Source organism: Centropristis striata, chromosome 15 (genome assembly GCF_030273125.1).
Source record: "Centropristis striata isolate RG_2023a ecotype Rhode Island chromosome 15, C.striata_1.0, whole genome shotgun sequence".
Lineage (NCBI taxonomy): Eukaryota > Metazoa > Chordata > Actinopteri > Perciformes > Serranidae > Centropristis > Centropristis striata.
Window position 1 is genome coordinate 33,243,401 of NC_081531.1, and position 12,730 is coordinate 33,256,130.

Consider the following 12,730-nt stretch of genomic DNA (forward strand, 5'->3'; position numbering starts at 1 on the left):
CACCTTCCAGAGAACTTAAGAAACTTTTTCAACAACCCAGACACCAAAATCCCACTTCATCTCTTCTAATATCCCCTCTGTTTATAGTCAGATTGATAATCGCCTCCTTATCTCTTCACTGTTTTCCTTCACAATGACCATTCTGTGTGCGTTTCTTTAGAGGTAAAAACAAAAAACAAAAAATATATATTAACTTGTTATTTTATAATATTAAGGTTGCATGGATTGATAGTCATGGGAAATGAAGTGTGAGGGCGTAGATGTTTGCTTCGACAGCACATTCAAGAAATGAGTGAATATTTTTTATAATTTTTTTGGGCACTTTTACATCCATTTGTTATCAAATGGTAACAGTTTAGTAGCAGTCAGCCATTGATGTTGACTGAAAGTCATCCCCTCTTACTGTACTTTCCTTTAAAAAACACAAGTACAAAAATATACTTTCAGGCTGGACACACAAGATCATTAAGTTACCTTTTCATGCTTGTAATAACAGGAATTTACAGTTTATGCTTATACACTGTATGCCAAAATGATCTGTGAAGGGGAATATAGCTTTTAATCTTGCTCCGGGTTTTTGCTGCAGGTAGCGTCGGGCAAAAAAAAAAAGTAACAGTGAGGTAATGGAATCTATCAAAAGGCAGATGAACCATGAGCTTGTAAAATAGTCCCATAAAACAACGTCACATTTTTTCAGTCAGCGTTCTTCGCTCCTCTCTCCTTGAATGATGTCTAGACGTCGTAGAAGAGACGCACCAGATGATAACGGATCCCAAAGGCCACTGCGCTCCCCATAACCTGGCAGAGACACGGAAATGAGCATCCACTCAAACATTCACAAAGATTATTCGAGGCGTATTTGGCTGCAGCAGCTGCTTTGTTGTACCTGTATCATGAGCATGATGACTGTGAGGTTTCTCTCATGGGTGGGCCCGAGTAATTTCAGTGCCAGATTTATTAAGGTCATGTTGTTGCACTCAATAAATTCATCATCTCCCTCCTGGCCCCTTCGCACCTCTAGCAGCTTTAATAACTCTGCCACCTGTTGAGGATCATAGACACATTATTGTTATCGACCAATGAACACAGCAGGAAGCCAAAAACTGGTCTGCCCCAACTGTGTTTACCCACAATACGGACTACAGGCTGGTTTAACCTAGTGCAAGACCTCAGCAATTCAAATAATAATATGATGAAGTCAAACAAAATGTCAATTCTGTTTGAATATCTGAGGAATTAAATTCAGTTTAATCAGTCTGTGATCCACTTGCTTGTTGTGCATTGATGTTATGTGCTACTTAATTGACAAATAGAGCAGAAACAATTAGATGATTATGGTTAGTGGAGAGTCAGAAAATGTAATTAAAATCCTCAGACGAACTTTAATAGTTTTGATAAATTGGCAAGTAAAACAGCAGTTTTGCAGAATATTCTCAGTTTTTCATTATCATTAAAAAAAATTATATATATATATTATTTTTTGACCATTTTAATTATCTTTATTAAATACAACACAGATTCCAGAGAAGTTGGGACGCAATGCCAGAATTCAGAGTTTATATTTACAAAACAAAAGGTTATCAGATTGAACATTAACCTCTTGAAATCCACCTCCCTGGGTAGGTTCAGGGGTAAGAGAAGATTTATGATTAGACCAAAAAAAAATGTAACTGGAGAACTGCATGTACAAGGCTTCATTTGAAAGGTCACATTTCATCATTTCTGCAATTACGTTTGTTTAGGGTAAATATGGCTAAAATACATCCATTCGAAACAAACAAAAAGCCTAACTCTGCCTCTCCCTGCTGGCAGGCAGGTGGGTTTTAAGAGGTTAAATACATTGTACTTGTATAGCTTTTAAATATATGTAACAAAGGATTAGCAAATTATCTTTATGAGTTTTATTAACATTTTAAAAGTCCAAACTTTCTTGGAATTGGGGTTTTAGTAGAGCAGATGACAGAAAGGCTTTTCCAACAAAATATTTTGAGACAAAATGATTAAGCAATTATTAAAAAAGAGAAACAATAACAGCAAGAGCTTTACCTTCAGAATGAGATGTCCTAATTGAGAGAGGTCCTTTCTTTTGAATTTAGAGTAGCTCATTCCCAATTTGCCCGTGTCTGGATTCAGCCTTTCATTGGGACAAAAACAAAAGGAAGAATGTACGACATTGAGATTAAATAATTAGTTTATATAATGAATCAAAATATATCAAATTCAAATTTCAAATGTGTTACCTTGGGAGTCGATGTCTGGGACAGGGGATAACATGAAAGAGCTGAGGCAAGGAGTAGATGAAGTTCACCACTTGAGGAATAAAGAACAACAGCATCGTTTTGCTGAAGTGTCCCAAGATACCGACAACAGCGAAGGTCATCCCAGCAAAGTAGCAGAAAGTGTCTCCCACAAACACAGACGAGGGGTACCTGTGACAAAATGGGTTGTAAGTTGACAGGATATTATATGTTATATGCAAAGAGAACATTTTTCATAAAACAGCCTCTGGTGTTTAACTTACCAATTGTGGTAAAAAAGTGCTAATGTGGTGAAGAAGAATGGTATCATGAAGTAGAGGGAGAACACGTGGTCGTCACGGTAATCTCCTGATGAATAAGAGAACACAACAAAACAAGTATCAGATGAAACTTGTTCAGCATTTGTAAAACCTTCATAAATCACATAGCCTAAAAAGGATCACAGGTTCAGTATCACAGTGTGATACAATAATTCCACATTTATTCCTAAACTATTTTTTCTCATTTAACCCTCTGAATTGTATGTTTTCTGTAGGAGATCACCAAAAATACAGTTATCACAGAAAGAAACTGTAAAAGGGCATTATCATCAAAATTGGAACTTTACGACAGTCCTTAAATGGATCATAGGTTACGAAAGTTGGAAAAAGTAACCAAAATAAAAAATAAACTGTTTGGAATAAATAGATCTTGTTAAAATAATTAAATTCTCTTCTCCTCAGTGACACTGTGAAGACATGATTGATTCTGCCGAGACAAACTGTCATTTGAAAAATATTCATTGAAAATCAGACAGATCTGCAAACTGTTTACACAGAGCAGAGAGGAGAGGACAGGAGACGTTGTAAAAGTGCAAACAGTTCAATACGTATAGCATGTACAGACCCAATTTCTTTTTCCAATATTTATGACACTTTTGGGCACTTGGAAAAGTGTTTCTTTTTCTAGGCATGATTGTGCTGATTCCATAGATGTGCAGGACTAATTAGATACAGTATATTGCAGTGATGTACAAGGCCACAGTGAGTAAAATGTAAAAAGAGCAAAAAACGCTCTGAAACGGCGTGTTGGGGTTCAGAGGGTAAATTCTACGTCCAGTACACTCATATCTAGCCGTATAGATGCTGTGAGCTTTAATGCTGATGATAACAAAGGGAAACAGCCACACACCACTGAGCTCCAGCAGGTTGAAGATGATGATGGAGCCGGAGATAAACAGTGCTTGACCTGACTCGATGCCATTTATGCCTGCCAGAATGTTGATGGCATTAGTGCAGAATACTGCAAGCATTCCCATGTAGACGTAGTAAAGGATACCTGCAGAAGATCACAAATCATATCGTTACTGAACATGAATGTAACAGCAGTGTCATAATTCACCTTCAGTTGAAAATTAGTAGCCGAGACAAAGATCATGCTCAAGATATCATCCAATCCAATCCAATCCCCCTTTATTTGTATAGCACATTTAAACAACACAAACGTCTCCAAAGTGCTGTACATAAAATCAACAATAAAACAAACAATTCCATATACCAATCAGCAATAAATAATAAGTGTATAAATCTAAAATGATGCCATAAATAAAACAATACAATCAAACAGATAAACATAGTAAAATAAAATAAAAGACGCAGTTAAAAGTAGTAAAATAAATAAAATAAATAAAAGACACAGAGGACCACAAAACTCACGCAGTGTTAAAAAGCCAAGGAATAAAAATGGGTCTTGAGACGAGACTTAAAAAATATCATGTGTTATCTGGCCTGGGAACATCTTGGGGTCCCCCAGAAGGAGCTGGAGGATGTGACTGGAATAGAAAAACGACAATGCTGCAAACAAGAGCACAACTCACCCAGATCCAAGTGCAGCCCCAGCAGGGCTCTGAAGGGCTTCGGCACCACGATGACCGTGTTGCCGAAGTTAGTGAAATACACCATGAGCAGCGGCAGGGAAGCCATGGTGGGGAGCAGGAGCTTGTGTCTCCATCGCAAGTTCAGCACATCATCAGCAAAGCCCAGGAAGATCATGCAGCAGATGGCAAGAAGTGCACCAATCAGCTGCACAAACTGAGCAAAAACAACAACACAGAGTTCAGATGTGAGAGAAAACAGACAGGTGCAGGTTTACTATTCATCATTTGACCCACCTCATCGTGTGGGAAGCCCATGCACTGATCTCCTACAAAGCAGCTAAGGAAAGGCACTGGGATGAAGCAGAAGAGGATGATGAGGAAAACTGTCCCACTGATGACTCCTTGGGACTCTGGGCTGCAAAGATAAGATCAAATATATTTATTGTCATTGTACAAGTACATTAAAATGCGGTGGGAGTTCACTTTACAATAAAGTATATGAAAAAATATTTAGAAATGCTATGTACAAGCAGTGCAAGCAACAGTACAATACTATAAAATACTAGTCAGAAAAATAATAAAATACACAAGAATACAATATAAAAAAGACAGAAGGTAACAGCACTGCTGAATAAGAAGTATTGTAAGCAGTGTTGGCAGTATGAAATGTGAATATCAGCAGAGTTGAAAGTACAAAATTATCAGCATCAAAACATATACTTAAAGTATCAAAAGTAAAGGACTCGTTATGCAGAATGGACCCACTCATATTGTTATATATATATTCTAAATATATTATTTTATTATCATTTTTATGCATTTATGTAAGTATCATTTTAATATTGTCCAGATGGAGCTAACTACTTAAGATGTAAGTAGATGCAGATGATGCAGCTAAATGTAGTGGAGTAAAAAGTACAATATTTGCCTCAAAATGTAGTAGAGTAGAAGTATAAAGTTGCATAGAAAGAAAAATCAACTAAGTACACGTACCTCAAATGTGTACTTTAGTACAGCACTTCAGTAAATGGACTTAGTTGCATTTCACCACTGAGTATCAGTGTATATTGTAGTCAAGTCAAGTCAAGTCAAAGTTTATTTATAGAGCACATTTAAAAACAACCTCAGTTGACCAAAGTGCTGTACAGTTATTAAAATAGAATAAATCATACACAAATAGGTATAAATAAGACAATAAAAACAATGAAAACAATAAAATACTAAAAACAGTAAAAACAATAAAATAAAATAGAATAAAATAGTAATATAAACTCAATCCAGAACAGTGTTAGAGATAATAATATTATTAATAATATTGTAGAATATTTGAAGGCAGAAAGTAAAATAGTTGTAAAATGCAATACGTATTGCACACGAAGATAAAGATAAATACTGACTGGGATAATAATAATAGTGAAGGAAGAAGAGAATCAAGGCGAGAATTGGGGCACATATTTACAAACAAAGCATAGATGAAAGAGAAATGACTCACACTTCCTTTTTGGAGGTTTTGTTTAGGTCCATTCCGAACAGCCTGGCTGAGATGAAATGGTCTTTGAAAGCAGGAATGAGTTTTAATGTGGCCATACAGCCGAGGACAGACAGAAAACAGTTGATCACCAGCGGCAGGACGGGGACAGGTGACATGTTTTCAGGCATTTCGGTGGCTCCGTTTTCTGACAGTTCAAATCACGTTTCTAGCTAATCTGACGTGAACCTCTCCAGGCGATCTGACTGAGCTATGACTGTCTTCACTGAGGTAAAAACAGATCGTCATATCGTTGTTTTTAGACAGAAATACATCTTCGTGCTCCCGGTGTCAAAGAGAAATAAGTCCATGAGTCCTAATGGCACTCCATACCATCTTTCATTCCGTGTTATTGATGCTAATATCTGCTAACTGCCTGCTTGTCTAAACTCCACGTCTGATAACACTTTAACCATTAAACCCACACAGTTACAGTGACCTGCTACTTCCGCTCAAGCGCTTCAAAATAAAATGTCTGCGGCTTTTATTATTATTATTAAAATAAGCTCCTGAAATGATTGCATCACAATTATTTGTGAATTATTACATTGCCAATCAAATTTTTTTACTTATAATTTGTAAAATATATATAACTTTAATTGATGTATTTTAGGAGCGCTGTCTTCTACACCGGAGCCGCTCACTTGACAAACACGAAACAAGCTTTTATCTTTAAAAGCTTCCGGCCAATATGGTATTGACACGGAAGTGATCTTCTTCTGTGGTTTATATGTATTTTGTATACAGTCTATTATAAATAGTAATAGTTTCTTTCTTTCTTTCTTTCTTTCTTTTTCTTTTTCTTTCTCTTTCTGTCTTGCTTTTTTCTTTTTCTTTCTCTCAGTCTTTTTTTCTCTGTCTTTCACTTTTCCTTTCTTTCTTTCTTTCTTTCTTTCTTTCTTTCTTTCTTTCTTTCTTTTTTTTCTTTCTTTCTTTCTTTCTCTCTATTTCAGGAGGGAGGCATAACTGACATGTTACAATATGGAGGAAGAATATCAAGGATGTGGAAATACAATTTATAATCAATTATGCACCAATATTAAATCTGAAAAAAATATATACATATATAAAATAATATTATGTCATATTAGGTTATAAAAAACATTCAACATTTTACAAATTCAAGGTGACCTCTAACAGTAGAAACTATGCATAATTTTGCTCTTCTTTACAAATACAAATGAAGAGACAGATAATTTAGGTTGAAGGAATACAGACACTGATACAGACAATAACAATCTGTACACCTCCAGCCCTCTACACTTAAGCTGTATTAATTATACCGGGCCCCCGGTTTTCTGTGTGTAAAATTGGATATTTAACTAAACACAATTTTACTGGGGATTATGCACACTTTCTTCTACAAGTCACAGGATTATGTATTGCAGGGCCCAGTTGGAAAAAGATGTATTAAAATTAAAATATAACCCCGGCTTGCTGGCTTGTGGATAGGTACAGCAAAAATAAAATAAATGTATTCTTTTAAGGTTTTGTTTTTCTGCTTTTATTTTGAAGGCTCCGCCGTCCACTTCCCTTTTACTGTTGCGTGTGTGCCCTGCAGCGCCACCTGTGGGCCGCTGCTGATTCTCAGTCAAATCATCATAGAGGAGAGGTTACAGAGGTAGGAGGGTACCACCAGCGGAGATTTGAAACCCACTGGAGTCTGTAATGCACCGAGAGAGAGCAGAGGGCTTCATTTTGAATCGATAAACGAGAGCAGAGAGACATTCAGTCATAAATAATCCCGCTGAGGACTCGGAGATGGGACATTTGCTGTCGGCAGCATATGGTCATGGAGCCAGCTTCATGTTACCGATGCCTTGCTTTCTATTCCCTGCAGCCTCCAGCTCGGACTGTTTAAGTTAAACGGTAGGTTTCATATGAAGCTACTATTATTAATTATCCCTGAGTTTTGTCGTTAACCTGCGCTGCACCGTCCTCTTTGCCAATTCATCCTCAGATGTCGACGTAACGTGAACGCAGTTTTTTTAGTTCACGGGTTTCATATAATGCGCACACTCTGTGATTTAAAGCAAGATAATTAAAGTTAAAGTGGTCATAGTCACAATTCAGTGTATAATCTGTGTATTCTGGGTTATACCTAAGTTATAACTTGTTATTACACGTTGAATCAGGACTGTCTTCTGCTGCCACTCACAGGCTACAGGGAGCTGATCTGCTCTGTCCTGATATTCCCATCTGGACCTGGTGATATGAGAGGCTCCAGGAGGCGGTGATGGAGCTCCAGGACTTGGGCTGGCTGTGTCTGGTGGGTCTCTTCCTGACCTCCTTGCTCATTGTGCTGGGATGGCTGTTCCAGTACTTGCTGACCGTGCTGCGGGTGTGGAGGTCCACCTGGAAGACCGCCAAGCAGGACAGGAGGGAACCACAGCTCTGCCTCACACAGCCCCAGGTTGGAAGCGTGTGGGGCTTCCTCATGAAGCTCCGCTCAGGCCGGGATGGAGGACCTGCATCTGAGGCCGGGGTTAAAGGCTTGCTGACCTCTCTGCTGTCCTTCAAGTCCTTTAGGGAGCACTGGCAGAGATCCTGGGTCAGAGCTCTGAACGAGCAAGCCTGCAGGCACGGGGTGAGTAGCACAAATCATGTTGCAAAGGGAGAGCTGAATAAACATGACGGCGAGAGGAGCACGCCTAAGGTTACTCCATTAAGCAGGGGCATAAATAGTTAAGCATGCCGATACAGTCGGTGTGCCCATGTATGCTGGAAGTGTGTGTAGGCAGGGAGGTGGAGGTGTGGGAGTTGGAGTGTCTAATCGGTGAGAGGATGGGGGGCAGAGCGTTGCGTAACAGCTCTGAATCAATGCACATAAGAGCGGAGAGGCAAGACCAGTCAGCGTAGCCTCAGTATGAACACCCACACCTCACAAAAATAGTCTGGTACCCCTGCCTGTGGGGGGAAATGGATGTGTTCGAAGGAAAGATGGTTGTCTCATCTTTCGTGCAGCTAAAGTTAATCAAATTGGATTAAATCTGCAGTAAGGTAATTACTTCACTCAGAAAATCTCAGTTTCAGTGAGTACTCAGGTTGGTAGTCCAGTTTATCGTAAGTTTCTAAAGGTCGTTCTCCTTTAAATAGTTCCTTTGATGTGTGTGAATCAAAGTCTGCCACACAGTCTGATGTTTCCTCTGAGCACTGGAAGAGGAGATGGATCCTTTTCACCCCCACTCAGAAACTGTGTGTTTCTGTGTGTGTGCTGACTGAGAGATGAGTTGGCGGGGAGTTTAAAGGGGTCAGATCAATCCACAGAGCGAACGTGAACACCAAAACAGCACTCGATTCTGATTCATAAGGTGTCGCCTCACCGTGGCTGATTGAGAGCCTCCCCTCAGCTGTTCAAGTGGAGAAATACTCAGTCAGTCATGGTGCAAGTGTTGCATATCAGTCTGGAAAGAAATATCCTTAAAGGCACTTAAAGTCAGCAAATCTATCCATCCAACTTAACGTCTTAACATTAGGGGAATTGGTGGTGGGACTGGGATTTTTAGGGGGAAATAGTAAGTCACATAGAAGTGGTGTACATCATCTGAAAGCACTGTGTGTCAAGTTGTTCTGGTCATACATCTCTAATAAAAGTGACTTAGTTATGTGTAAATTGAAAAATTTCTGAAGTCAATTTTCCTGCTCAACTATGCCTCATAAGTTGTTGCAGCGTCTTTTGGGTTTTACCATTTGTTGCACACATTTGGTGCTGAATTAGGCATTTAAAAAAAACAAAAAAACTTCCAAAACCCCTCCGGAATAAATTACATCAATACACCCAGACCTTTGGAACAACATAGAACAATCTATGCTGTGATTCAGTTTCAAAAACTACTCCAACTAAACCACTAAGAAACCCCCTTATTGTTTATATACCTAGGAAAGATAATTATTCTGAATGCTCCAGGTCTCTAGTTTGTGGTTGTAAAGTTTCATGAGGCTGTGATTATCCTCGAGGTCACAGTCTGTTCTTGTCATAACTGTCAAAGTTCAGGATGCATAATTTCTTATCATTTTACGACAGATTTTACTCTCAAAATGAACGACTCAAAAATAGCATATTGTAATTTAAAAAAGGGCTCAACACTCACTTTAAAAGTGGCTGCCAGGCTGGCAACATGGCATCAGCTTTTTGTTGCCGAGACTGTAAATATTGTCATTTTCAGACAACTTACATTTTGAGAAATTAAGAATTAATTACTGTGCAGTTAAACATCAGCTTAGTAATGAAAATGTGACGTAGAAGAAGAAAAGCTTTATTACTGTAACCTGTAAATCGTTTACAGAATTTGAATCATAGCAGTTTACATGTCCTCTCTGAATTACTGGTGTAAAAATTGCCAACACAGTTCTGATGGTAACAGCAATATTTATATAGATAGTTACTTTATTCATCCTAAAGGGAGAAAACTGTAGTTCCCATACCGGGAGTTGAACCCGGGCCACCTGGGTGAGAACCAGGAATCCTAGCGGCTAGATCATATGGGATATCTTTTTTTCGTATAACACTAATGCAATAAAAAATATGGTTTATTTTGGGACGCAAGTTACATTGTTGTTGGTTGTCCCTTTTTTCTAATAGTTAAAAAGTTGCAAATTTCTCAGAATGTTTCGACATTAAAGTTGAAGCGAATTTGCAGTGAAATTTTGAAATGTCGCATGAAAGAAAACTGAAACTGAAAGAAATATTGATTGTCTTCTCAGAGTGTCTGCAAGAAAAAGCATATTTTCGAACTATGCCAACAAGGTCCAACAATGTTTTTGTTGGTCTCTCAGAACTTGAAGCATTAGGAGGACATGTGATATGTGTCTGTCCTGGGATGTGTAGTTACAAACTGCTTCTTTGTACGAATCCTTCACGGTCTGGAGGCTGTGTGCAGTATGAATTTTCTCTGCATACCACATGTGTTTTGGTATGCAGCATTAAACCGGCGGGATCTGTTTTCATCAGGTGTGAAGTGTTTTTTGTGGCGGTAATAAGAGGTCAGTGAGCAGAGCAGCGTGATTCTTTGGAACTGCTTCTCTTTGATAAATGCCGGTGAATTGGAGCATGCCAGCTGAGTTATCTTACAACGGCCTAATTACTTGATCCAGTGTGACCTTCGTTGCTCTCAGTTACCAAGAAACTCCACAACATTGGAGTGAACCTTCTGTGAACTTGGAATGAGAGTTAATGAAGTTTTACAGATGAAAATAAATCACAATAAAACCGAGCTGAAGTTGTTCATAGCACAGCTACTTAATTAGCAGCACAAAACACAAGAGGGAGGCTTACATATGAGACAAGTGGCCTTTAAGGGTTTTTAAAAACAAGGTTTCTGTGGATGTTTGTCGTACGTAAGAACCTCATACCTTCATGGTCCTCCGAGAGTTTGATCTATGGTGATTGTTTGACCTTTAGGCTTATGAAAAGCGTAAAAAAAACCCACAAGACACCAAACTTTTACCTCACAGTGATAAAGTATGTGTACACTGTTAAAAATGTCTGTAGATTTTACGGTGAAAAACTGTTAAACCATGACAGTAAAAGACCATAAATTGATAAATGGGTTAATTCAGTTTCAGTAACAATGAAACACCCTAAATGTATATATCAGCCAAAACATTATTTTTTTTACTTTTTTTTTGAAAAATACATTCCTTCACTGTAAAATACACTGGCACAGTGAATATAAAAAATATACTAACATATTTACAAGCCATCACTGTAATTTTTAGCATTTATTTTTTGTAAAAATACATTTTCTCACTGTTAAATGTACTAAACACCATATCTCTAACAAAAATATACTGTAATATTTAATGGTAAAATGTTTAATCTATGCAGCATTTATAAAATATTTTCTTGTCAATCATATCTGCCATATGACAAACAGCGTTTGTTTTGATGGAAAAACGTTTTATTTTTTATGGTAAAATATGGAATAAAATGGCAATCTTAAATGTGAAATCAACAGTGCTAATTTCATTTTACCGTAATATTAGAAAAAGTTGCACCGTATTTATTACGGTAAAGTTCTGGCAACCACAGCTGCCGGTTTTTTACCGTAAAAACAACAGTTTTTTTTACAGTGTAGTTCTCCAGACTGGGTAAATGCGTCAGTGTTGGAGGAGACAGAGACAAGCAGTCCACGTCTGTCTGTCCATATGGTGTTTAGTTTGTGAACCCAAAGTGAGAGCCAAAGCTTCCTGAGCTAACTCATCACAATAAAATATCTGCTAGTCATTGTGTCTGCAGTGTGCTGAGCATTCTGTTTCTCTAAATGTGTCTGGGGCATATGCAAATCACTTGTGAGTTTGTTAATGACACTTTGAATGATACTGTGATAACAAATCACAAACATGAATAGATATACCTCCAGGACTCAGTCTGGCCTTGTGATTAAAGAGACACAGTTCCTGTCTGGTAGCTTGTTTTGTCTCTACAGCGTTCATGATCAAGCCTCTGAACACCACTATGTGGTGTACGATTGAGATATGTTTTATTTAAAAGACCACCGAAAGTACACTGAGAAGAAAGAAAAGGGGCGGCTGTGGCTCAGTTGGTAGAGTCGGTTGGCTCCCAACCGAAGGGTTGGTGGTTCGATCCCTGACCGTCGCAGTCCACATGTCGAAGTATCCTTGAGCAAGATACTGAACCCCAAATTGCTTTGGGTTATTGCATTGTGTGTGAATGAATTCCCAATGGTGGCAGGTGGCACCGTTCAGGGTAGCCTCTGCCACCAGTATGAATGTGTGGGTAAAAGGGTGAATGAGCGCAGTCTGTAGTGCAAAGCGATTAGAAAAGCGCTATATAAGTGCAGGTCCATTTACACTGTTACTGTTTTTGAACGGATCATAGGTTACGAAAGTTTCCGTTAGATAAAGTATTGTTATTATTATTCTACATGTCAATGTCATGTCATTTAAAATGTCACCAAAAATAACAAATGATACTGAGTCCCAAATGTATGTTTTCTTTAAGATATCGCCAAAAATACACAGTTTATTATAGAAAGAAACTGTAAATACAAGCATTATTGTCGTGATAAAAAAAATCAAAATTAAGCTTAAAATTGTGATATTTCTGTCAAAATCACTATATTCTAC

At 38.1% G+C, this 12,730-nt stretch overlaps 2 protein-coding genes and 1 non-coding gene across 4 annotated transcripts in view; 1 reads left to right on the forward strand and 2 right to left on the reverse strand.

The window, feature by feature from the left end:
• Nucleotides 1-703: 703 nt before the first annotated feature.
• On the reverse strand, nt 704-6,061 carry dpagt1 (dolichyl-phosphate (UDP-N-acetylglucosamine) N-acetylglucosaminephosphotransferase 1 (GlcNAc-1-P transferase)). The gene is made up of 9 exons (XM_059351856.1): nt 5,606-6,061; nt 4,408-4,528; nt 4,114-4,327; nt 3,429-3,575; nt 2,522-2,606; nt 2,241-2,429; nt 2,047-2,134; nt 887-1,042; nt 704-798 (listed from the first exon to the last, which is right to left on the reverse strand). The coding sequence occupies exons 1-9, from the start codon at nt 5,770-5,772 to the stop codon at nt 733-735; spliced, it is 1,233 nt and encodes a 410-aa protein (XP_059207839.1). The 5' UTR covers nt 5,773-6,061; the 3' UTR covers nt 704-732.
• Nucleotides 6,062-7,135: 1,074 nt separating this feature from the next.
• The window catches only part of c2cd2l (c2cd2 like), a 33,058-nt gene continuing 27,463 nt past the window's right edge, over nt 7,136-12,730 (forward strand). Inside the window, exons 1-2 of one of the 2 annotated variants that reach the window (XM_059352066.1) lie at nt 7,136-7,510; nt 7,802-8,228. In XM_059352066.1, the coding sequence (XP_059208049.1) occupies nt 7,878-8,228 (351 nt within the window). In that variant the 5' untranslated portion in view covers nt 7,136-7,510; nt 7,802-7,877. The remainder of the gene's footprint in view (nt 7,511-7,801; nt 8,229-12,730) is intronic. The other variant, XM_059352067.1, reaches the window with a different exon arrangement.
• trnae-cuc (transfer RNA glutamic acid (anticodon CUC)) lies at nt 10,058-10,129 on the reverse strand. Its single transcript has one exon. It is a non-coding gene; the product is annotated as a tRNA-Glu (tRNA).